The 25,901-nt window shown below is 48.8% G+C and overlaps 1 protein-coding gene across 1 annotated transcript in view; it reads right to left on the reverse strand.

The window, feature by feature from the left end:
* Positions 1-20,417: 20,417 nt before the first annotated feature.
* Positions 20,418-25,901, reverse strand: part of LOC146204861 (uncharacterized) — a 22,601-nt gene continuing 17,117 nt past the window's right edge. Inside the window, exons 3-4 of the mRNA XM_084605434.1 lie at positions 22,407-22,763; positions 20,418-21,111 (exon numbers count right to left, since the gene is read on the reverse strand). Coding sequence (XP_084461560.1) covers positions 20,916-21,111; positions 22,407-22,763 — 553 coding nt within the window. The 3' untranslated portion in view covers positions 20,418-20,915. The remainder of the gene's footprint in view (positions 21,112-22,406; positions 22,764-25,901) is intronic.

Here is a 25,901-nt window from a genome sequence, read left to right on the forward strand (position 1 = left end):
GTACCTGTAAAAGACTCGAAGAGCGGCAGAATGATGCCACTCGCTGTCCTGGACGACGAACCGAAGGCGACGTGCAAGAGAACGAGGAGGAGCCGACGGACGCGCTGGTGGTGTGCCCGCTGTGCCAAGCGTCTGTGGCAGGATCATATGCCATGCTGATCCATAACCGGTTGCACCACAACATCCGGCCGTTCGAATGTCAGCGCTGCAACGAGGCGTTTGCGTCTTTTGCCGGCCTACTGTTGCATCGACAGCAGCACCGCCGACAGCAGAGGTATTCGTGCAACCGCTGCCAGAAGCAATTTCAGGACGTGGCACAGTATAAAAAGCACTCCAAGAAGCACCAGTGCCTCTGGAAACGAGCGCGCCTGCATATGCTTGCTCTCACCTTTCGGCGCAGCAGTGCCTAGTGTGGATTGCGGCGTGGTGCCACTCCCTTCAAAGCAAACCCGGTAAAATTTCTCACCACTTGACTGTTATTTACTGGCGTCGCTTGAAGCGATATTTGACAGTGATGGTGACCTTATAGTCCCCATGACAGCCCTGGTGCTCGAGGCTGTCGGCTACATCGGGGAGCGTCGGGACGTGCGTCAGGCCTTCTGAGACGGAGGAGGGCAGTGCCCGAATCGTGACCTGCGCTCGTGTGTGGAAGCGGCACGGGGCTGCTCTTCTGAAAAAATTCAATTCAGCCGCCGTGACACAACAGCAGTCTGCAAAACTAGCAAGCCCCCTGAGTCAACAAGCGGAACATCGGAGCAAGTTATCGTTTCAAGGACGGTACGACTGTGAAATGTGGACACAAGCGAAGCACAGACTGTTTGCTAGGAGGGTCGAGGACACGCATTGGTCATCTCCCCTCTGAGTATGAAGCTGTAAGCGTTTTCGACCTCCCAAAATTGGTTCGCGAAGCTACGGCTCCCTTCCCGCTTTGAAGGCGCATATGTCCTCGTGCACTCAGAGCATGCTACTCACCACCTTACGGGGCAGACTCGATGTATTTATGAACATTCATAGCTGTATTGACACGGCAGAGCATGAGCATATTTTGTAAATTGCTGTAGCCATGATTGTTTTAACAAAGATTACAAATAAACACTAGGTTAACCAGCTGGCTGAGGAAGCAACTGCGTCGTTTCTTGTTTTATTGACATCCTCGAACGAAATACTGTTTAACATGCGCCCCGCCGCGGTGGCTCAGTGGTTAGTGTGTTGCTGTGGTGCTGCTGAACCCAAGTACGAGGGATCAAATCCCGATCGCGGCGACCGCTTTTCGACGGAGGCAGCAAGCAAGGCGCCCGTATACTGTTCGATGTCAGTGCACGTTAAAGAACCCCTCGGGGGGCCTTATTTTAGACAGTTCACCGTTTTGTTCAAATTGTGACGTGGGTAGTAGGACGGTGTCAGGTTACGTAAGCGCACAATCGAGTTACTCATTCTGAAGAAGATAAAAAAATGATAGAAAAAAGCGCTGTCGTCAGCTACTGTATATTGGCGCCAAGTATGAAAAACGACGATGCTCCAGGAACCGAGTCGCTGCGGTGGATTCCGCGATTCAGACGCCTCGGGTTGCAGTGAGGACGAGGGAAATATGTTGCGGCGTTGCGGTCTCAGTGTACCATGACATACTTGCGGTCGGATATTTGGCAGCAGCTACGCACGAGAGGCTGAGCGAGTTACCATGTGGGACTACCGGACCGCCTAGTCCGGTAGTCCACTAGATATTGCTGCCGCGCTGGCCTTCCCCACCAGCCAATGCTGACGGTCAGGGTCATCGCAGAGAATAGCGTCCCACTGCTCTTCTGGTGGGTTTGGAGTGGGGTCTACTATGGGGTTGAATTGGTATGCCCACACCATGTTGTAGTGGTTGACTACCTCTCCACAGTGTGGGCACTGCGTAGAGTATAGTGTGTGTTGTACCACTGGTGTAACCTAGCTGGCGTTGGGTATGCGTTTGTTTATAGCCTCCTAAGGGTGTTTTCTTTTAACTTGTTGAGATATTTATGTGCTTTTTGGTACACTTGCTTGGCTGTTTTGTATGGCGCGAGATTGTCAGCATACACTGCTATTAGGTCAGAGCACCCTCCATGGTCATCAGGTGGAAACGCCCGGTATAGAAGAGCTCGGGCATGCCTGTGGGCGGCTTCGTTTCCTCCTGGTGTCTCCAGATGATCAGGAAACCAGATGACCGAGGCTTGGCTGGGTGGATTCTTATTCAGCAATGACATCTTCGACCTGTGAATCAACTCGTTGTTGAAGTTGTGGCAGGCGTTCCGGGAATCCCTGAGCACAACGGCGTTGGGGTTAGACGCTACAGCAAATGCAATAGCTGCCACCTCTGAGTGAGGCGCAGTTCACCAGCGATCCTGAAGGCGTTGAGACTACAATAATCATCAATCCATTTTTTTCTGTCCTGTTGCTTCCACTTAAAGTGTGTTGGGTTGCTCGTCCCATTTCTTCTGCAGGGCTTCCCCTCTTGTTTTTCTCATTTAAATGCTATATGCGGGATGCATATTCCGCGTAATCGGGTACACGTTGATGCGTCTCCTCACATCTCGTGGTACCTCTTCCCTTTGGTCGATCGTATAGGGGAGTTTAACATGATTCTTTTTGAGCAGTTCTCTGCCTGGTTTTGTGAGGGCGAGCCTGTTGAATTGTGAGAGCCATTGGGCTTCCCACATCTCTTTGAGGGTATTATGTACTCCTAGAGGCATGGGCTTTGCCGTTGGCGTGGAGTTCGGTAGTCCCAGCACCTCCTTGTAGGCTTTCCTGATTAGTGTGTCCAACTTTTTCCTTTCCGACCGGGAGAGGTTAAGGAGTGCCGTCCCGCACATTATCCTCGAGATCACAAAAGCTTGCACTAAGCGGATGGTGTTCTTTTCCTTCATACCATGGTGCTTCTGATACGATGTATCATTTGGAGGATCTGCTCGGTGGACGTAATAAGGTTCTTCAAAGTGGTGGTGTTTTGCCACCCCTGCGGGATACACTGCCCTAGGATCTTGATCTCAGGGGGTCTTTGGACTGGGTGGTTGTCTATATACACCGTGATGTTCTGCGCTAGGGGTGTCCTCGGGTTCTTCAGGATGAGCAGCTCGGACTTTCCCGGCGCGCACTGGAGACTCTCTCTGATGTAGCGGTCCGTGCACCGTGTCCGCTGCTGCTTGAAGACGCTCCTCGATCTCGACGTCGTTCCCTGAGTTGCACCAGACAGTTATATCGTCCGCATATAATGTGTGTTTGATGCCCGGAATTTCTGAGAGGAAGCCTGGCAGGTCTTTCATAGCAAAATTGAACAATAGGGGTGACAGTACTGCCTCTTGCGGTGTTCCTCTCGGGTCTAGAGTGAATGGATCCGATTTTATTCCACCGAAGTTTATAGTGGCTTGCCTGGGTGATAAGAAGTTTTTGATGCATTTGTAGGTTCTTGCAACACAGTTAGTATCGGCTCAGGCTTTGCAGGATGTTTTTTTGCAAAACGTTGTCAAATGCGCCTTTCAAATTTAGTGTCAGAATGGCCCTTGTCTGTAACTTCGAAGGTGTCTCAAGGAGGTCTTTGTACAGGTACAAGAGGACGTCCTGCATCGACAGGTGAGAACGGAAGCCGAATTGAGTGTTAGGTAGGAGGTTGTTATCTTCTAAGTATCTACTCAGTCTCGTATTGATGACCCTCTCTATGAGCTTACCCAAACATTAGGTGAGCGATACCGGTCTTAGATTATCCAGTTTAAGAGGTTTGTTTGGCTTCGGAATAAACCGAACCTCGGCCGCCACCACCCCATAAAACACTGACCAGACAACAAGTAATATGGAGACAGCTACAGACGGGGACCCTCATCAACCCAGACTACATATCAAAATTCATAAATAAGGATATGAATCCCTTCTACCGGTTTTGCAGGCAGAAAGACAACTTCGAACATATGATCTGGGCGTGCAAAGCCCATAAGCCTCCCTCGGAACTTGCCTGATCCTTCTAAAGAAGCTTGGGACAAGCTAAGGTCCAGCGATGACCCTGGCATTCAGTTCAAGGCCGTCGAATGGGCCGGCGTTGCCAAAAGTCTCCACGGCCTGCAGTACGCTAGCTGACTTCCTCTATTCTTCCCACTTATTGTGAATAAAGTTTTATCAGCCTCAGCCCAGCCTGTGTGGCTTTGGGTCATTAAACCCTATAAACCAACCAGTTACTGTGATTATACTGAGAACGATATATGACCACTCGCTAATATCTCTATTATCTGTGCCGACCTCAGCGGCAGGTCATAACATTCATGCAGATCTGGTGGTTTGCTGCGTTCTGTGTTGCAATTCCTGCTGCTTATTACCATTACATGATGACAAAGTTAATCGCCACAAACTGGTGCGTAGCATGCAGCTGAGCATCGACGCTTGTGTTCGACTGGAGGGAGGGATCGTATAGTGGAAGCGAAATACTAAAATTACCATGGGCTCTGCGGTATCAACAAACACCCGAGAACCCAAAGCGATAAGCAATAATTAGTAGCGACCCTCCGCTGCGGCGTATCTCATAGCACATGGTGCAACTCTGGCACGTAAAAATCTACTAAAGCCAGGAGAACGGACTGCTAAATGAAAGCAAATAGAAGTAATCCCCCATATCAAGAGTTCAGAGCAGTTTATGGGCATGATGAGCGGTGGCATAGGCGCCCTCAGGTTCCTGCTCTTCGCTGAATAGTGTTGCTAACTGATAAGCAATAGCGACTGCGACACGACGGTCATTCTGGAGCGCGTGGCTCAAAAATAGTGCAGTGTCCCCTGTAGCTCTATCTATGCGCACATTCCACGCCGCACCGAGTCCTGATCTATAGACCGCCTAGCATGTTAGCCACCACTCTTCCCTGGAAGCATTCAGTTAGCAGATTGAGGTTCCACAAGAAAAGTACACAATATTTGCGCCTTGTCACGAGAAAAGCACCAAGCGTGATGACACATGTGACTCATAGTCGGTGAGAGATGTTTAAATTTTGCCACACACTACAGATGGTGCATTTGCCATGTGTCCCACGTTGAAGGAGAGCTCAAAAATAGGCGCCGAGAAGAATATTAAGGCGAAAGCCTTTATATGGCTTATAACTCGCCAGCGTATCCGTCCGTGCGTTCGCGAAAATTGTGTCCCACTTCTTCGAGAGATTCCGCGGGATACCGCAGGATTCCACTTATCAGTCATCCTCATGACGTCGTTAGAAAAACAAAAATCCTGCCTCCACCGTGAATCAAACGAACCTCCATCCCTCGGATCCCCAGTCGAGCGCTTTAAAAAACTGCGCCATGCCCGGGATCGTGAAACGCACATCGCAGTTCTCCTTGTCTACAGTGAGGATGATAGTAGCGAAATTCTGCGAGTGACAGATACTGCGCCTTTCTTTTCCTGTAAACCAATTATAGAAGGCCGGTGAACTTTGATGCTTTTCAACGGAACGCTGGTTGTGTTCGACAAGGGGCGCGCGATGTACCGTGTGCAGCAGCAACGCTCAGGCTTTTGCATTTCTTCACTGCAGATTCTGCAGTGCTCCCGGAATTTTTCCAATCTGTACAAGGATGACTGTGAATTCCTAAGTGAAATAAACATATCATACACAAACATTCCTAATTTGCGGAAGCCTCGGCATTTAAGGGTTAAACCTAATCAACTCAGACAGTCGTCCACGGGACAGGGGGCCGCGTGTGAAGTGAAAAACATGCGTGTACGTAAAGAACTTGTTGTATAGGGCTAGTTGATTCATGCTGTTCATTGCAATGGCGCAAGGACACGATCAAAGGAAAGAAGACGCATAAAAAGAGCGCCTACTAGATCACAGGAAAAGACGATGGATAGAAAGGGCACATACTACGCTCTTTCTATCCGTCTTATTTCCTGTGATCGTGTCCTTGCGCCATTCCAGTGAGTAACCGCGGTGGCACCCCTCAATGCAAGCTGCCTGTTCGAAGGTGCACAGTTTTCTCAGCGTCTGTGACAGACTCTGCGCGATCAGTTTTCCGCTAGAACGGCTCTCTAACCCAGAGCCACGCTTGCGCAGCTAACGGGCGTATGACGGTTATATCTTCTTCCCGCTCGGCTAAACATTAAGCTAATTTAAAGTGCTGCTTTTAGGCGCCCGTTCCTGCGTTGAGCGTCGACCTCGTCGGCGTAACCATATGAGCGAACAATCAGCACAGTTGAGAATGAAATCACTGCAATAGCGATGAAAACGAAAAAATTTCGTTCCCTATTAGATTTTATTAGAACAGCCAACTTTTTTAGAGCGCAGCTCTTTGGCGCCCGTTCCTGGGTTTCGCGTCGGCGTCGGCCTCGTAACCAGCTCCGCCCCCCTTTCAGCCCCCCTCTTCCTGCGTGGCGCCAGCCGCGCGCGTTATCTGATTGCTGCGCGCGTTTCCCCGTTCGCCGCTGCTTATACCCCCCCCCCCCCCCCCTCTTCCTACGTGGCGGCGAGGGTGCTCTCCGATTGCCGGAACGACGGCTCCCTATCAGCGGATCACGGTGCGTGCATCCCAAGCCGAAACGCAGAGTCACGTTCTCTTCACTCGCTAGCAGCGTCAGCGGCATCAGTCAGACGCTGCTATCTGATCGTCGTGCAACGTTCCTATGGGCTCACGCGCTGCCTCACGCGACCTCCCGATAACTTAATTGCTCTCTTCATTTCTCCGACCACAAAGCTTCTTTTATGACAGCCAAGAACTGTTAGTGGAGTGTTTCTTGAAGGAATACCTGTGAAAAATAAAAAAAAATAAAGTTGTCTGTAATTGTACATACGTGTCCTGCTCGAAATCTTTGCCTCAATCTATCGAAAAGGTGAAACAGCTGATGAGCTGCGCTCAAATTTCGCATTAGGCAGTAACGTAATCGTTGGCATTTTTTTTTTATTTCATTCAATACCCTTTTTTATTTTACATACTGCTTCATGCCCTGAGGCAATAAACAATGTTAAAAAAAAGGCGCGGCCTCGTCGGCGTAACCATATGATGAACTAACGATCAGCACAGCTGACAATGAAAGTACTGCGATAGCGAGGAGGAAAACGAAAAAGGAGCCGTGGTGCAGCGGGGCACGAGGAAAAAAATGGGGAAAGGGTAAACTTCGCATTGAAGGGTATGACGTATGCGACAGCTTAGTGGCTCCCACTGCAGCTCTCTTCGTGGATCCTCGATCGCTTACACGCACTTTGCTATTTGGTGAATAGCAATCCCCTAATTCGTGCTTTTGTCATCTCACACAGTCTCATTAGCATACAGTTGTAAGTCACCACATTATGTGAAAGGCAACCTGACATATGAAATTCCACTTTTCAGTTAAAGTGTGCGGACGTGCCCGCGTGGCCTAGGAGTATTTATTATACGCCCCATGGAAAGCAGCGGCCACGCCGCTGGTGGCGGAGTTGATAAGTAAATCCGGGAGCGGAGCCGGGAGCGTCGTCTGCTAGTCGTGTGTTTCTATGCAGTCGTCGCGTGATGAATTCGGTTTCCCACAGCGTTTGCATCGTTGCATAAACAGCATCCGCTGCCAAAGCAATGGGACACAAACTACGGGGCATCTCCAACAATAGTTTTTCCCTGGCTAAATGATCGAAAGCTATAGAAAACGCTCTGGAGATTGCATTTGCTCATCCCAGCTCGTCAAGCAATACGACCGAGAGCGTACGTTCACTTCGTGTTAACAAGCTGCTTGCTATTTCGGTCTGATACTTTGATATGAAAGCATTTCAAAAATATCGGCGTGTAATCATAGACTCTTTGACGATCGCTACCATTCTCCTTTAGGTAAAAGAAATAAAATATGTTGAGTACTGCATAAATCTGTAATAGTTCATTTATTTAGTGCAGTGCTGCATATTTTATGGCGCCTAATTTTTCAAGTCATTTAATAGGTCCGGAGTTGAAAGCAAAGACGGATATGATGAGTGTCAGGTACAAGAATTAATGAATTATACGGTGGTTCAAGCGGCGTGATACATGCATTTAATGGCCCATCAGGGGTGCTTATTAAGAGCCGCATGTCTAAATTTTTGTCCTTTTACCTAAGTGCATAAGCTTTACAAAACGTGTCATTTATCGAAGGTTATAATTGCTGGCTTTATTGTGTTTCAGCCATTTCTGATTGTACACGCTATATATATAGCCGGACCAGGTGAAGCCTGCTAGCCCCAGAAACCAACGCTTCTTTCTCTTCCTTCTTCCCTCCTCCGTGCTCTGCTTCAGACCAAGTCCGTAACACTTCTCCCGTCGCAGGCGAAGCCCTCCGGGCGAGTCAATCGTCAGCACGAGGATGACAGGGTTCAGACGCGCGACGTGAGCAAGCTCAGTTCGTGAAGAACGTCGCCCACTTTTGGTGAGGCGCGCAATCCGATAGGTGAGGTCACGAATTTTCTCGAGGATAACATAGGGACCGATATAGTGCGTGAGCAGTTTCTAACTAAAGCCACGCTTCCTTAGTGGACGCCAAAGCCAGACCATCTCGCCAGGGAGGTAAGTGATGTGGCGATGGTAGTTGTCGCAGCGGGATTTCGAGCGCTTTTATGAGGCGAGAGTTCTCAGGCGGGCTATCCGGCGGGCTTCTTCAGCCCGGCAGAGGATCTCAGCAATCCCAGGATCGTCGTCTGGGGAGAACGGGAGGATGGCGTCGAGGGTCTGTCGAGGATCGAGACCGGGCGTAGAGGAGAAAGAATGGACTGTGACTTGTTGTTTCCTGTTGGGCGGTATCGTATGCGTATGCTATAAATGGTAGCACAGAGTCCCAGTCCTTGTGGTCGGTGGCGACGTACATTGAAAGCATGTTGGTGAGTTCCGGTTGGCTAGCTCGGTCAAACCATTTGTTTGCGGATGATAAGGGGTAGAATGTCGGAAATGCGTTTGGCGCAAACAAAGAAGTCCTTCGACAACATCAGCGGTGAACTGACGACCTCGGTCGCTGATCAACACTCGGGGAGGCCCATGGCGCAGTACAACAGCGCAGCAGGAAGAGAGAGATTTGGTGTGCAGTAGCCGATGGAAGAGCTGCCGTCTTACAGTAACGAGTGTGGTAATCAGTGCAGATGACGATCCAGCGGCTGCAAAAATGAGAATTGGGAAAGGGTCCCAAGAGGTCTGCCCCGACCTTCTCAAAAGGGGTTCTTAGAGGCGTCACAGGATGAAGGAGACCAGGAAGAGTTCCGGTGGGGCGTTTGTGACTCGCACACTGAGGACAGCTAGCCACATACTTCTCAGTGGTTTGACGCATCTGCGGCCAGTAAACACGTTCTTGGATGCGATAGAGCGTCCGCGCAGATCCCAGGTGTCCCGAAGTAGGGTCGTCGTGCATAACGCGCAAAACAGAAGAGCGTATACGCTGACGGGCACCACCAGAAGGTAGCGGAGACCAGTGGCAGAATAGTCCTTTTTGTACAAGAGATCACCCTGTATACAATAGGGACTGGAAGCTGCAGGGTCCCCTGCAGTGGTAAAGAATGGTTGGAGATTCTCGTCCTTCCTCTGCTCAGTACGTACGGGTATCGGGGAATGGAGGTAAAACCGCAGCGATATAATGATAAAAATTGTCGGCGTCACATTCCGTTGTGGGAAGCGGTAAACGTGAGAGACAGTCCGCGTCAGCGTGCCGGCGTCCACTCTTGTACGAAACTGTGTAATCGAACTCTTGTAAACGGATTGCCCACCGTGCAAGACGGCCAGATGGGTCCAATAGGTTTATCAACCAGCACAGGGAATGATTATCCATAACCACTGTGAAGGGTCGCCCCGCGAAACCTCTGAACGGCGAAAACTACAGCGAGGCATTCCTGCTCAGTAATTGTGTAATTGCGTTCAGGTTTGCTTAAGGAACGACTGGCGTAAGCAATAACATGTTCCTTGTCGCCGTAATGCTGAGTCAGCACAGCACCAATGCCAACATCACTGGCGTCCGTGTGCAGTTCCGTTGGAGCAGAAGGGTTGAAATGCCGGAAAATCGGATGTGATGTTAGTAAAAACTTGAGCTAGCGAAAAGAAGAGTTACTCTCTGATGTCTTTGGGGAGCAGGCACATGAGTGGGTTAGCGATGTCAGCAAAACAGGGAATGAAGCGGCGAAAATACGAGCACAATCCTAGGAAACTTCGAAGTTCCTTCACGTTCTGAGGGGTTGGAAACGATGCAACGGCCGCGGTCTTTAGAGGGTCAGGTCTAACGCCTTCACGATCGACGAGGTGTCCTAGTTAGTACCAATGTCTGACGCTCACCGAAGCGACACTTCTTCGAATTAAGTATTAGACCGGTGTTTTTGAAGCAGTCCAGCACGAGAGCGAGGCGTTCATTCTGCTCATTGAATGTTTGGCCAAAAATGACGACATCATCGAGGTAGCACATACATATTTGCCATTTTATCCCATGTAATATCGCGCCCATAAATCTCTCGAAAGTTTCAGGAGCATTGCAGAGCCCGAAAGGCATTACATTAAATTCAAACAGGCCATCGGGTGTGATAAAAGCCATTTTCTCTCTGTCGTCAGGGTGCATAGGGATCTGCTAATATCACGATCGCAGATCGGCTGGCACATTGGTATCCTCTGTTACTCAGAACACTTCCTCACGCACGTGTGGCTCCTCTAAGCGTCCAGAAGGAAGAGAACCATCGACGCATAGTTCCCCAGAGCGGGAGTCTACCGTAGCGCCACAAAACTTCGAAACGTCCATTCCTAAAATGATGTCATGCTTAGAGTGAGGTAAGACGACGAATTCGGCTTGAAAAATTGCATCACCGACAGACATTTGCGCACTGCACACACCCAGAGGCCGCAACGCCTCTCCACTCACATCACAAAACGTTGAAGCACGGTCATATTCAAGCATCACTTTGCGTCCAAACAAGCGCCGAAACTGATTACTCATCACAGACACAGTCGCACCCGTATCTACCAAAGCTAATGTACACACATCATCAATGAACACACGAATTTTGTTTTTGAGCATTATAGTTGGAGGGATGTTGGCACACGGCATATTTCCAGCGGCTTCACCCCCATTGGTCGCGCTGGTTAGTTTTCCTGACGGGACGACATGGAGCGCCGCCGCGGTGATGGAGAACGACGCGCAAGGAAAGCGGGTGGATGAACACTTTGATCAGATGCAGGGGAATGGTCGTGGAGATTCTCGTTCTGGATGTTGCGGTAATATCCACGCGGAGTATTTGATTGCTCAAAAACGGGGCTGTATTGCCGATTGTTGGGTACTGTTGGAGGCGCCGGGCGGTTATAGCGTGGCGGGAACCTACTGCGGCAGTGCCTGGCGATGTGACCTTCGACGCCGCAGCGGTAGCATAACGGTGGACAAGGTAGAAAATGCTATTGTGGATAAGATCCAGGAACAGCAGGGCGCGTCGTAGGTCTGGCTGAATGCACATACACTGCTCAGGAATCCTGGTAGATCGAATTGAAGATCTAGGTGCACTTGAGGCGACGTCATACCTTGGGGCGTCAAGCATCGACGCATTCGGGTTGGCAAAATGCATTGGCGGGTAGCAATTGAAGCTGCAACTTCAGGAGCTTGGGAGAAAGGGTGCACTGCAATCGCTTGTGGTGGTGAAGCCGGCTGTCTAGAGACCCTCTGGACAGAGACCTCTGCAGATTCAAGCAGGGGAAGTGGGTTGAGCCATAGAAGTGCTTCCCGCACAATTTGCTGGATAGTGGACAGAAGATCTAGGTGGGCTTGGTCATCAAGGCTGGCCACGGTGGGCACGTTGGCCAGCCGCCCAAATTTCGATGCAAAACGACGTGTTTTGAGAGCTTGAAATGCGCGGATATGTCTAATGACATCGGAGACAGTGTCAAGGTTGTCTTTGGCGAAGTTGTAGACGTCAGCCGCGATGCCCTTCAAAATGTGGCCTACTCTGTCTTCCTCGGGCATGTTGGAATTGACACATCCGCATAACCTTAGGATCTCTTCTGTATAAGTGGTACAAGTTGCACCGGGCAATTGAGCTCTTTGAGCAAGGGTCTGCTCAGCCCGCTTTTTGCTCGGAACAGAATCGCCAAAACGCTGTTTTAACTCGGTGGCAAACCGTTCCCAAGTCGTCAAATTGTCCTCGTTATTCTCAAACCATGTCATCGCCGTGTGAGTTAGAAAGAAAACGACATTTGTTAGCATGGTGACAGGGTCCCACCGGTTGTACCGACTAACTCGTTGATAATGAAGTAGCCACTTCTCAACGCCCCCACTTTCGAGCATGACGAGCCTCGCGAACTACCTTAGGATGAGTTTCCGCAAGCGAGGGGCATGTTAAACGATCAGAGTGCTTTGCCACTGAGAAAAGCTGCATCACCTGAGCCACAACTAACCGCAGCCTTCAACCTGGTTGATATTTGGAGGGGGGGGGGGGGGGGGGAAGAGTGTTACATGCGCACAAAATGTGCGAATGAATCGCACCACAATATAGAATTAGTATATTACTCAGAAGAGTTGCGAGGCGAACACGGACAGCGTTGCCTGGAGGGAAAACTGATTTGTTCAGCCAAGGTTAGTTTTTGTGCAGTCACGCCAAAATGTTGACGGCTGGACGGCTAGTGGGACTCGTGCCGCAGTGCGGAGTCTTCTCTGCTCAGACGCGATCGCCATGCGAGCCTCGTTCCTGAGTGTGTGGGGGCTTTTGTATTGCTCTCGGAGAAGTAAGCGGTCGAACTACGTCAGCATCTTAGTTTTTAAACATTATTTCATACAAGGTTGCTGGCTACAGCGATAGGGACATCACCTCCAGACGTCATGCCCTAATCAAAATGATAATTAAATACCGCAGTTCTTGTCGCAATCAAAAAATTAGGCGCCCGCAATCTTTGCTGAATGACTGCACCAGTTGTGTAGTCGTCAAAGACAGAGCACAAAACACTGTGCTTGTATAGAGGATACTTGTGAGTCCTGACACTTGAAAATATGGGCACACTGCCAGTATACAATTTCCCGGAACGCTATAATCTTTAAGATAAGCGCCTATCAGCGCCCGGAGGCGCCAGCGAGCTGCGCTGTCGTTAATTGGAGAGTAAACACGACATTGCTCCTTCATATGATAGATAAATAGTGTTTCATTGCCACGGAAATGCAGATAGTTATTCACGCGCATGTTGTCGCGCATTTAGAATTGTTGCCCACAGCGCGTTTCGAATTGTGTTTTTTTTTCTTTCAGCAGCAGGCCCTTTACCTTCCAAAAGTTATTTCGAGTCCTTGAATCCTTTTTAGAGAATAGTAAGCGTCTAGAAACTTAGATGCTGAAAAATTCAGGACAATGGGCCTGTACTTGCCACGCAAAAATGTGTCCAGCCTGTGGACACCAGCTATGCAGTCCTCACTACAGTAACGCAAGTTTAGGTTCGAAGCGGAGTTTGAGCGTCACATTTTTTTTTTTTTTTTCATTATAAGGTCGTCATGTGAGCATGCCTGTTCGAGCTTCCTTTTTATTTCTTTTTTGCATTTCGTATAGTCTCCCCGAAAGGTGGTTGACGGGGCGCAATACGTCACCGAAGGGAAACCTTTTCGGTGCGAAGGTCGGGGTGCCTTCGGCAAGGTATACGCTCGTCACCCACCTTACTAGATGCTTGGTTCACAGACGGGTACAACGAAAGTCTGCAGTAACTGCCACACGCAATTCCTCTGCGACAGAAAGCAGGCCATGGTTAACACTTCAGAAAGCTAACTATGACATCAAATTATAAGCGCAATAATTTTAATGCACCTGGCTTGTTTAGTACAGTCAAATATAAAAAAAAAAGATCGTTTATTTTTCAGTACAGTCATACGCACACTGCCCATAGTTAGCGACTGCTGTCTTTTTTTTTTTTCTAGTTGTATCCTATAGGGTGACTCTGACAAGTGTGCATCATGTATACTTGTTGCCTGAATTTGCGTTGTTTTTTTTTATTTTTTTTTTTTTGTCTCAGCTCCATCTGCTGAATGTATTCCGCGAAACCTTGGGAACGTGCCTTTTGGAATGTTTGAGCGTTGGCCGTAAGTTGGGTGTTGAGAACAAGTCGGTTGTGGTTGGAGCAAGGGAAGGAGACAGACGTCCTTCCGCATTCTCGCTTAGCACCACGGACTGTCTTAAGTCTAAAGACGACGCAGCTCAGTATCTCTCACGTTATTCTGTCATTTTTGATTGCACTGTATCGTTTACTTTCTGTAACCGACTTATAAAATTAAATCAGTTTTTCAATTTCATCCGACCCAATCGAGAGGTTTACCTGAGGAAGTGAGGAGACAGAACTTACCAATAGGAAGAAAGAAGAAACTTAACCAAGCAACTACTATCAAAGAAGAAGAATATGAACTTAGAATTGTACTACAAGTTTTAGAAGGACAGTAAAGGATCCCGTGAGACATTAAGATTATCCGGCGAAACAGGTCTGAGTTCATTCAGCCGCTTCCTAATGGCTGTCAACTCTATGGCTTTGGGTTCCGCCTGCTCCAACATGAGGCAGAGAATTATTTTCATCTGTGGACAGCCTGCTGTCAGCGTCGGAGCTTTGTTTCTCGAGTGAAGTCTGCACATCCTTTAATTTGTTTAATATAGTCATGACGTGGTCGTGGCTGACGTCTATTTTCATAAGCAAAGAATTTAACAAGCTTAGGCAGCTCATATATTCCTTTTCCATTTCGTCCTTCGTATGCCCGGGAAGCTCCGTGTCGCCTGACAAAAGCAGCAGCCTGGCTGCGAGAATTCATTCAGGTGACAAGGAAAACAGAACAGGGCGCGGAAACAACGAGAATTCTTTTTTTTTACTGCTTTTCACAATGAAGGCACCTGTATCGCCGTCCTTCCATGTCAAGAACCGCACAGAGAGGGAGAAAAACAATGCAGTTTGCTCAAGGTTCTTTAATCGGGACCATCTCCTTCCTGGTTCTATCAATGACGGCATGTAATTTCTTCAAAATCTTGCTATATATTCGGGTTTTTTTTTTATGCTCCCGCAATCTTACCCATCAACCTTACCCATCAACACTTTGACTCCGAGCCCAGTTGCACCCCGTTATTCAATCGGGGCAAGTTTTTATTTTTCTTTTTTTAAGGATGCCGTGAACAGAAGGCCCGAGAGATGTGCGACGCATTGTGCGTTCAGAAAGGTGAAGAATGCGTTAGCACTTAATTCGTGTCCTCGTACCGGAGACATATTTTAAGCATTTCAGGGCGATAATTAATTTCTTCGCTTTTTTGCATTTCCCTAGATTTTTTTTCCTCAATGTCACGGCGCACCTTTGTTCTTCTTCTTCTTCTTCTTCTTCTTTTTTTTTTTTTTTTTTTTAAAGACCCATGTTGGCATGCGGGATCATTTGGTTGTTAGTGAGCGCGCACGTGTTGCATTCTTCCAAAGTCCTGTTTTTGCCGAGCCATTCCTCCTCGTGAGGCCATCAACCCGCCCAAGTGCCACTCCTCTGAAGTGCATACTTCGCGTTGCCTTCTTCGTCTTCTCTTTCAAGCTCACCTGGTGTTACGCATTCCACCTGTGCGGCCAACGGGCACAATGCAAGCTTGCGAAATTTGAGTGCTTTTAAAATATTGCTATCCAGATGAACTTGAACTTGGACTTTTACGGCGAGAGCGAAAGCGAGGAAAATGGAAGCAGGCAGTTCGGACAAGAGTGAGAGGACGCGGGGAAAGGGTGAATGTAGGCGAATAATGCATTGCATGTCAAAATATCATTTTTGCATGCATTCATCACACTATATTCGCACTACGGTAACTTCACGATGCAAAGGAGGTTTTGCTGGAGTGTCAGTGACTTTTTCGCAAGACAGCGTGTTCAGATCGATAACTGGAGAACTTGAGAGCACTTGAGCTGATAAAGCTCTCAAGTTAAGTATACTCTTACCTAAGCAGGTTACCGAAGGAGAGAACATAACCGGGATGTTTGCTGTTTCGGAAGGATAAAACGGCGTCGCGTATGAGCGCAGCTGTTTGTTTTCTTGTAGTATTATTTTCAAAACCAAGGAAGTCAACTTAAAAGGTGCCGGGTTTGGAGCTGAAAATCTGGCACAAATATGATTCTCCACAAATACGTGGCACAGTGAGAGTTATATTTTTCGTGTTCTTACCACCGACCAAAATACGGAAATAATGTGCACGTGCTTTGTTGCGCGACGTAATGAAGATACTGAAGTCGCAAACAACCTATACACAGTAAGTTAACTGCACCACGAATTTTATCAAATAACATTTTTCTTTGTTTAATCCACCCCTTTCTATTGTTCCAACGCGTACGCATTTTCCCAACCTCTGTGCCTACGTGCCCTAGCTTCCTTGCCCGTACTCCCCACTCAGATCCATTTGAAGTTACAGGTGCGATTTGAAATCTGCACACCTACGTCCATGCAGAGCGCCGGTAATATTTCGTAGCGCCTGATTCGACTATGCAAGTTGAGTCGGCAGCTTTTCTCTGGGGCTTGGGCCTGGCTTTAAACATGCGCAGGGGTTTTCAAAAGTTCGCTGATGCCAGGGTTTGATTTTCGTCCGTATAGTCTAGAGTTTAAGACGCTTACGAAGTTTCCAAAAATGAGAAAATGGTTCCGATACAGGGATTATAGATCAGGAGGTGTCGTCAACGTATGCAGAGATTTCGGTCGCAGGCGTTTGTAACGACATACAGACGTATCTCGGTAACTGGAGCACGATCACTTCGACCTTGTGAGGCAATCGAACTATTTTGGCCTGAACGCATCATATGTGCTAAAGAAAAGTACTTGTCCCTCTCCCCCAAACTGATCTGATCGAATAGATTCTCGTTCTCATTCCAGTTGAAATTCTCGAGCTTCGGCTATGAGTGCGCATATTTCGATTTATTGTTTTCGCCTCACACTAATCCATTGGCTTAGCTTGTTTAGAGCCCCTTATTTTATGTATTTCATGACGTCTGTCATCCCGAGGAGTTAGCAGAAAGAGTTTCCGCTGAATTGGCGAGTCCTGAGAAGCAAATTTTTCATGGTTCTATGCTTTGAGCGTGCATGGAAACGCGATCAATAAACTGACAACGCTAAATTAAGCAAAAACAGCGGTGCGCGTGCATGTAACGTGTATTATTTTAGGCTTCCCGTGGCATTTGTTTTGCATCGCGTTACACTGGCAAAGCCGACAGCTCCCCTCCTCCCTCCTAGCTTCCACCGGGCTTCCCCCTTGCACGTGTCCTGCGGTACGAGCACGCCGGCGCTGCGAGGGAAAATTTCTGACAGTTTTCCCGCCTTTTGGGCCAAATTCCGCAGCCGGTTGGTGTTTCGTTGTAGCGCAAAGGAATTTGGAAATTTCCCATTTTGTGGCCCCAATCTGACAGATTCCTACGGACAACCTTGCGTGTGTGACGTTAGTGGACGCATGCCCGTTGATAGTTTGCTGAACGGCAAAGTTTCGAAGTTGCTTTTGATAATTTTGGACAAAATATGACCTCAGCTGCCGCTAACAGCCGCCAGTTTAGCCTAGCAACTCGCACACTATAGGTAAATTTCAGGACAGTCTCTGTGATGCCATTGGACGATCTGTCCTGACGTATACGTCATCGTTCAGTTGCCTGGTTCTTGCTACTCCGTATCTTGGAAAACTATTTTTGTGTACCGGAGAGAGGGAACTATAAGAAATGAGACCTGATTATTAGCTCAAATTGTTGAAAAAAAAAAATCCCTTCCCATAATCGAGAGTAGACGTAAGCATGAAATTGTTACGGACATAGCACGTTGTCGGCAGAGCCGAGTACTCTTCTGCTGCGGCGTAAAACTCGCAAAGCGATCGCTTTCCGCAAGAAGAGGTAGGAAGCCTACCTCTTCTTTCATCAGGCTCCATTAAATGAAATACAGAACGATGCAGAAGCGTACGCGGCCCCGATGCGACACTGGCCTGAGAAGAATGTAAGAGAAGCAGTAAGTTCGAGTGCAGCGTGTATACAACCGTCTGCTAAAGAGGGAAGTGCCATGAGCTGACGCCGCAACACATTGACGGACTTGATTCCAAATGCATGAACGCGCTTCGAGCCGCTGCCACCTCGACCGCCGCCGCGGCGGGCGGTGCTCGACGTGCGAGTGTGTGGCACCGGGGCGCAATCCGTGGGGAGGGAGCGGAATCCTCGGAGAGCGGAGAACACATTTCGCTAAATCTCGTTCGGTGCTCGGATGTTCACGTTTCGGTGCCCGGATGAAGGGAAATCGGTGCCCGGATTATAGCGTGCTTTGCCCGGACGAAGGCGAGTCAGTGTCCGGAAGAAGGAGAAACGATGTCCTGCGTGTTCGCTCTGGGTGAATTGGCTCAAGGTTAAAACCTACAAGCTAAAAAAAAAAAAAAAAAAACTAACATCATTTCATGCTTAAAAACCAGCAGTTCGGCAGTCTTTTCGTAGATGCAAGCGAGAGAAAGCATTCCGGAAGTTGGTAGGAGAGGGGAGTACTCAGTTCTCGCGTTTTCGCTCTCAAAGCATGGCGTGGATGAAGTGAAACTTGGGGTACGGTAGAAAGCGATGAAAGGAAAGTTGCAAAAAGGATCAACGCGTAGCCCAGCAGCGGAAGCGTTTGCAAAATAAGGAAAAGGCGCAATGTTTTCCGTTTCTGCTTTCGCCCTCAACGGTAACTGGCGTGATTCATGCTCGCTCATTTGAATGAGAAGCTAGCAATCAGTTACCCATGACTTGTACACAAAACTTGGGACAATTAATGATCAAGCAGTGCTCGTGCTTCGTTTCGAGCTTATGGTACACATGTCCCCCCCCCCCCCCCCCCCCCCCCCCCGGACACACACACACACACACAAAAAAAATCAGAAACATGTGAAAATAGCAGTAGAGCAGAAACTTGGTTCAGATTAATCAGACCGGAGATAAATGTTTGCAAACGTATATCTTTATTTCAAGTTCACTTTGGAATCAAAAAAAAAAAAACCTGGGTACAGTTTCACAAAAGCGGTAGCAGCTGGCGGTGAATTAGGATCCGCCGTTCTACTAATTGCTTCGCTCTCTGCTCGAACAAAGCAGGGAAAAATTCACAAAAATAACAATGAAAAGAGCCGCCTAAGGCAGCGAGCATTATAGCTATTTTTTGATGCGTCAGTTAGCCTCTTTGGCGCGCTGAACAATCGAGCATAGAAGAGACAGCAGCTATGAAAGTCTGCAACACTAGGGGCTTTTTTTTCCATGTGCTGAATGACGAAGATGAAGAGCGTGCGGAAATTTAACTGATCTTAAGTACTTACTTTACAGGGAAAGAACAAGAAGTCGAGTTGGCGGAAAAATGATATTTTTAATGTTATCGCTTTTCTGCTCGTACGGCATAAACGAACTTAAAAACAGAAAACAAAAGAAATGAGAAGCAGATGAGCACTCTATTTACTTAGTGGCAGGTGCCTGGCTGGAAATAAATCTCGCATTCCACCAGCCGCGGCTCAAAACAATTGGATATATACATACGACAGCTGGGAAAGGGCCTCTGGTTAGTGCAATCAGCCTGTCGCAGTTGGGGCAGTGAAGCGACACGTCATCGGTTCGACGACCCGCGCAAATATACGTCTTGTGCACATAACTTTGCGACAAAACGAGGCTGCACAGTGCGAAGGACGATAGGCGCGTATCGCCGTACTGGTCCGCCTGCAGTGAACTAATTACTCGACAGAGGCTGAGGGCCGCAAAACGGACTGAGGCTTCCTCGCGCCTCGAGCAAAAACTGCCTCGACTTTTGCGAAAACCGGCGCTCGTGTGCAGTCAACGCGAACGCACGATTTATTATGGAGCGTCAGATCAACACATTCACGGTTGGTTTTCACGTAACCAAAAAATTGTACTTCGCCTTCGCGCGCTGCAGATAAGAGCGTTGTACGCAGGTGTGCTATTTCTCGCTTTCTTTTGTCCTGTGTATTTATCTCTTGCCTCTCTTGCGTGTTGTGGCTTCTTATAAATTTTGTGTCTCGTCCAATTCGCGCTGTTATCCGTCATTATTTACCTGCACCAACTAGCCTTAACTTTTCATTTGCTCATTCAAGCTCTTGTGTTTGCGTGCAGCGCCCTGATCTGACACTGGATTTAAGTACTACTTGTTTTTGTAGCAGGGAATTACGGACTGCCAGCCAGAACCTTCCGCCGTGTGTGCGATGTTACTTTAACGTTTTATTCTTCCCATCGCAGACCGACTCCAACTTTCAGCTTCAAACCGTTATCCGGATGGTTATGAAGGCTGACACTGTCAAGAGGGCGGCTTCAAGTTAATGCGTCACTCATAATTTTGCCTATTTTCGAACAGCTACAAGCCCAGGACGATCGGGGTGTATGAAATTTCGCCTTCAGGTGGTACTACGAAATTGTAGGCGGAGCGAAGCACGCGGTATTATGTGCTTGACGTGGTTCCACAAACTGATTCTAGAGATACATGCGCACAAAAAAAATGTGCACCCCCCCCCCCCCCCTCCCTTTTTTTTTTTTTTATAGCGTATGCCACACACTGCCAAGACCCCCAAGCATGTCCAAAGAGCAGCAGTATTATAATTAACAGCTCCTTTTACAAAAGCATTGCCTTTTCTGGCTAAGCCGCGGAAGACGTGAACTAGTTGGTCGAAAGCTTCACCGGTTGCCCATTCGACATTTTAAGGTTTTTACATGCTCTTCGGTGAAAAGTTGAGTGTCGCTGTTCGCTTCAAACATATGAGAGCATTACACGCCGGCCGCAATAGGTGACCTGTCAGAGAGAGCGATTAAGTGGCGGCAGAGTACGTGCCTACACCCTTCCTCTGACAACTGCGTGCGAGGGTGCACCAACAGGACGGTGACACTGGACATGTCGCACCATGATGGCTTCGTCCTGTTTCTACCCGCTCCAACAGCTAAGCAAAGCTTGAGCTGCTGGACAGCGGTCGAGTATGCAGCGGTTCTTGAACTCTGCACATATCAGGAAGACTGAGAAAAAGGGGTAGGGAGGATGGGGGCAGTAAACGTGAGGCTTAGGTCTTGCCGGGGCCGCGGCGCAACGTCGCTTTCTTGTCGGTCTTGCCCAGGTAGCAGGAGCAGGCGACCGGCAGGCGGAAGGTGTCCATGTGAATTCCCTCCTGGCGTGTCCACACAACCAGGCGGTGCAGGTTGTACTTCTGCACGCACCGAGACGACTTGACAAGGTTGCTGCAGCTCTCGCCGGGCTCCCTGCGGACGACACGTATATAGACGCGTCAGTTGCCGCCGCCGTGCGCATGGCGCTGATTGCCAACGAAAATTGAGACATCAGCAAAGCAGAGAGCTGCTCACATGATCTGTGTCGGTCGGCGGCCCGCGGAGCAAAACAACTTCACGGCCTTTACAAGGGCGGATTTATGGGTAACGCTCAGAAATGGCGCTACTATTTGCACGATGCGCTTCTTGAAACCATTCATCACTTGCGAAGTGTCACCGCGGTTAATTCACGCCCGCTTCTTAAAAGCTTCAGACTGGTTAGTTCACCCCCACCATTAATGGAAAAAACTTCATCAAGGAGCAGAAAAAGCAGACAATTAAACTGAAACGCGAAGACGCTGCAAGAGAAAAGAGGTTGATAAATGGTCATCGCAATTCCTCTCAGGCATCGTTGGAGACTAGCCTCCTCACAAGGGGGCAAACCAGCGATGTTATGCTTGACGACGAGCTCATTATACTGTACGGGAGAAAAGTTAGCGCAAAGCAGACGAACACAAGACAGGTAGACAGGACAACGCGCTACCTGCTGACTGCCTTGCAGAAAGTCAATTATTTCCAAAGATATTTTTTGTGGCGAAAGGATCCCTAACTACCAACCCAGCATCTAGCCCAGCAACAAGTTTTACCTCCCTCTACTGACACCTGCCAATGGCGCATAGTTACGATTTCATTTTTTTTTTCTCCCGCCAATATAGCTGTATAAATACGAGGCTGGCCGTTTTTACTTCGTTCGACGACCGGATAAGCTCCGAGCGGAGACCATGGCCCCTCTACCAGGCACGCTGCCGGGCACGCAAGCACGCTTGTATGGCTGGGGAACGAGTGAGGGCTTATATGAACGTCGTGTGATTTTTCACTTAAAGTAATATCTTATAGGACTGTTGGCTCATAGGCGTTTGAGCAGTTAGAAAGCAAGCACCAGAGACTACTATCGCGTCATACTCTTAAAGGGAGCTTAAGTGTCCCCCTTATGGTGCGCCTTTTTTCTGTAAGATTGTTTCGGCAACAGCAATGTATTCGCAGGCGAAATCGAATAAACAACCTATAGATGTAATGTATACGGTTAGAGACAATTTGCGCGGTTTTGAGGTAGCTTTTGATCTATGCTTGACCGAATACGCACACAAAGAGATGGACGGGTAAAGACGAAAAAGAAGCGTTTGTGTGTCGTCTTCAGCTTGTTCGTAAAATCCGAAAGGTGTTGCCGCAGCTTTGATGCCGGTTCTCTCAAAATGGCAGCACGACCAAGACGACATTGCATCACTCACATGCACTCCTCGGTGCGCACCATCTGCTGGAAGGCACCCCGGCCGTGTGGGCTGTGCATGTTGACCACCACCTTCCAGAGGCCGTCCACGGTACGTGCGCGCAGGGGCCGCGCGTGCGTCACACGGGACGCGCAAGCGAAAAGGCTGCCGTCGTCCGTCAACGTCAGCGGGGGTAACGCAGTAGCGTTGCCGCTGCCGGACGCGTGCTCGCTGCTGGCGGCGGCGGTCGAATCCTTAGCGGGGCCAGCACCCTCAACGAACAGCGAGGCTGCCGCGTTGCCGTCTCTTTCCGGCGTCTCCGGAAGCAGTCTGTGCATCGTGTTCTGCTCCAGGTCCACGGACAGGTGCAGGGCAGCCCTGCGAGTCAGAATACATCCCTCGGTGTTGCGGCTAACTCCATTCGTATAGAATGCTCTGGCGCCTACCACCAGGCCTGCTACGTCAGAACACAAAATCACGCTTTGCAAGCGCTGCATTTGTTTACAGCATACATCGATCCTGCCACTCCTCAGCTCTCTCGAATACTAAAACTGTAGGCTGTGGTGGGCACGCAAGTTATCATAGGCTCTCCCCAACGATGACAGTATTTGTGTTTAATTTAAGCCTATTTTGTTTTAAAAAAGTCAACTTACTGTAATTACATACATACGCTTTATGAACAGTGCTTTAACACACTGCTTACGTTTCAGAACATGTGAACGTCTGAGCTGGCTTATGCCCGCCTTTCTGAGTTGTTTTTACATTAAGTGTTCACATTGTTAAGACGGTCAGTCCTGTCGCTGCTGGCGGTGTGCTTTCCACGCTACTCCACTGCTGTTCTTCGATTTCATGCATCCGCTCACGCGCTGGCGCTTCCACCATCGAGCAACTGTCACGCGGGTGATTTTGAACACGCCCTTTTGACAAGCGACATCAAGCAGATGCCATTGACTGTAACGCGACCCCACTTTTAAGCATACAATGCTTTCAGTACCCGTTGTCGGCGCGCAGCGGCTTGAGGCTGTCAGTGCACCCCCTACTGTCTCCGTGCTGCGCTGTCGCCGAAGCAGCGCGTGCGTCAACAACGGCGTCACGCGCTGCTCCGGCGCGCGAACAGGCGCGTCGCAGTGATCACGTTAGCCCAAGCGATTGCCGCAACAAATCCCCCCTCCCCTCCCCCATCACCATCTTATTTATGAAAAAAAAAAAAAAATTCAAAAACTAAAAAAAAAAAAAGAACCGCACACCCGTAAACATGTGCGAGCGATTGAAGGAGGTAAATAAAATCGTTAGAAACGAAGAATAAAATGTTTCTTTATTTTCATGAAAGGTATGAAACAGCAGTTAATAGGCGCCGTTTCTGATCTGTTTACTGGGCTCCATCTGTTCAGCTTCATGTTCAGCGTCTGTTCAGGCTCATTCACTTCGCAGGAGTTGAGGTCGCTCTGTTCCGATTCGGGAGCCCAGCTGCAATCGACCATTGGAAATCGCCATAAGCTCGCCGCGGTGGCTCAGTGATTGGAGAACTCGACTGCTGTACCCAAGGGTACGGGATATGAATGCCGGCAGCGGCGGCCGCTTTTCGATGGAGGTGAAAAGCAAGGCGCCCGTGTGATATCAGCGCAAGCACTATAAGAGCTTTCACAAGACAGCGGTGCTGCTTCAGCGTCGCAAGAGCCGTCTTTGAGAACGAAACCCGCTTTTCTCTCAGGCGCTGTCTCTTTTACATGGCCTTGTGTGTGCACTGGGCGAGAGATGTGCGCCAGTAGTTGTCAAGCGATATCTTTCATTTAAGGCCGGCAGATAAAGCTGTGTAAATAGAACTTTGGTGCGACCATTTCAGCCAGCTGCCGTTTTTCAAGACCATCTTATTTGCAACGTATGAATTAACACTTTATTTCTGAAAGCAATAATTAAATAAGTTAACCAATTGGTTTTACCGATTAATCAACATTCAATAGAAAAAGAAAGTCACAAGGCGGCTGCGAGTGGGCAAAAGAGAATGCTTTAGCGTTAGATCCCCCCTCTCCTCCCCCCCCCCCCCCCCCCCCCCCCCCCCCGTGTGAGCTAACAATGTTTATAATATTCTAGCCTGAAACACTACACGGGCTTCCCTCCGATACTCAAGTGTACTGCGACACGCGTAGCTTTGCCTACTGCGTTTGTTCCACACAGTCTCGCTGGCTTTCTTATCGTACATGCATTGTCGTAGCCCGCTGCTGCAGCGTCCTGGTCCACTATCAAGTTCGTCAAGCGAGTTTTTCGTGCGGCTGCTGGAGCAAGGAACCTTGGCCCGATAACAAGGTCTAGGCTGCGGGGGGCATCGAAACCAACAGCGCTGGAACTGAAAAATGAGCTAAGAAGAGCTAAGGCGCTGAAAACATTATTCCATTTGAAGAGGTGACTTAGAGTCCATGATCCCAAAAAGAAGTACGCATATCGGGCAGAAACTATCAATGTAGTGCGATCAGGTCAGGCAGGAGAATAGTACGCGCAGGCGGTAAGCGACGACGTAGAAGCGAGGCCAGCGTTTGGTCTTCATCGTCATCCTTAAGCGTGCACTGCGGATGTCCGTAGTGACACCGACGTCGACGACGGCGCCAAGCTGAGGAACGAGCTAATGAAAGCTAATGCTTATACTGAAAATTGGACCAGGAGACTCTCAGCAGTGCTTATTTGGTTTCCTTGGAGCTAGGACAGTCCGTCTTTAGTTTTTACAGTTGCCATTAGGTACCTGGTATACTATAGGTGCCCCAACTCGCCGGCGCCGAATTATACTGTCTTTGGCTGCGGGCTCGCGAGGTCTATTTTTAATTCGAGTTAAATTAGCTCTGTTTACAATTTTTGCTTCTGTAACCTTGGCAGCATCAGCTGCATAACACCTGACAAAAGCACAGCATATGTTAAGACATAGGTTGTGCGGCAGCTGAGATTGGAAGGCCTGTACCGAATGCGAATTATGTCTTTGTGAAGACCGCGTAAATTCGCTATAGCGGCTTTGTGACCGCTGCAGTTCGTAAACGAGGTTTGATTTTCCTGATGTAGAGCGGCGTAACGCATTTGCCATAAAAAAAAAAAAAAAAAAAAAAAAAAAAGGGAAAAGAAACAAGTAAGTGACGGGTGGTCCTTTCTGCTGAATTTAATACCCAAACATTGAAGCATCAGTGCCATCGTACGCCTCAAGAAAAATGACGTTCGCGTTAAGTGGGCCTCCGGACTGCCTTCTGTCCAAAGCGTTAATACATGTAAACAGCGCCGCTGCTGCTCCTTTGCGGAGCTCCTGCGGCTCCTGTGCTTTGCGCTGCAAGTAGTAGTACTGTCTCAATGGTGTCGAGTGTTTAACTAACGTATTCTTCCTGATCTGTGGCAGACAGCCGATATTTAGGAGCTTCCTCCAACACTTATGTCTGCGTTGTTAAACCTTTGATGTCTCCAGTGGGGACATCAAAGCTCGACTAACTCCCGACCAAATACGCTGGTTTTCAATGTTTAGAAATTGGCGCCGAGTCGGCCTTC

This window comes from Amblyomma maculatum, chromosome 1 (assembly GCF_055883805.1).
Source record: "Amblyomma maculatum isolate TAMU_Amacu chromosome 1, ASM5588380v1, whole genome shotgun sequence".
In the NCBI taxonomy this organism is placed as follows: Eukaryota; Metazoa; Arthropoda; class Arachnida; order Ixodida; family Ixodidae; genus Amblyomma; species Amblyomma maculatum.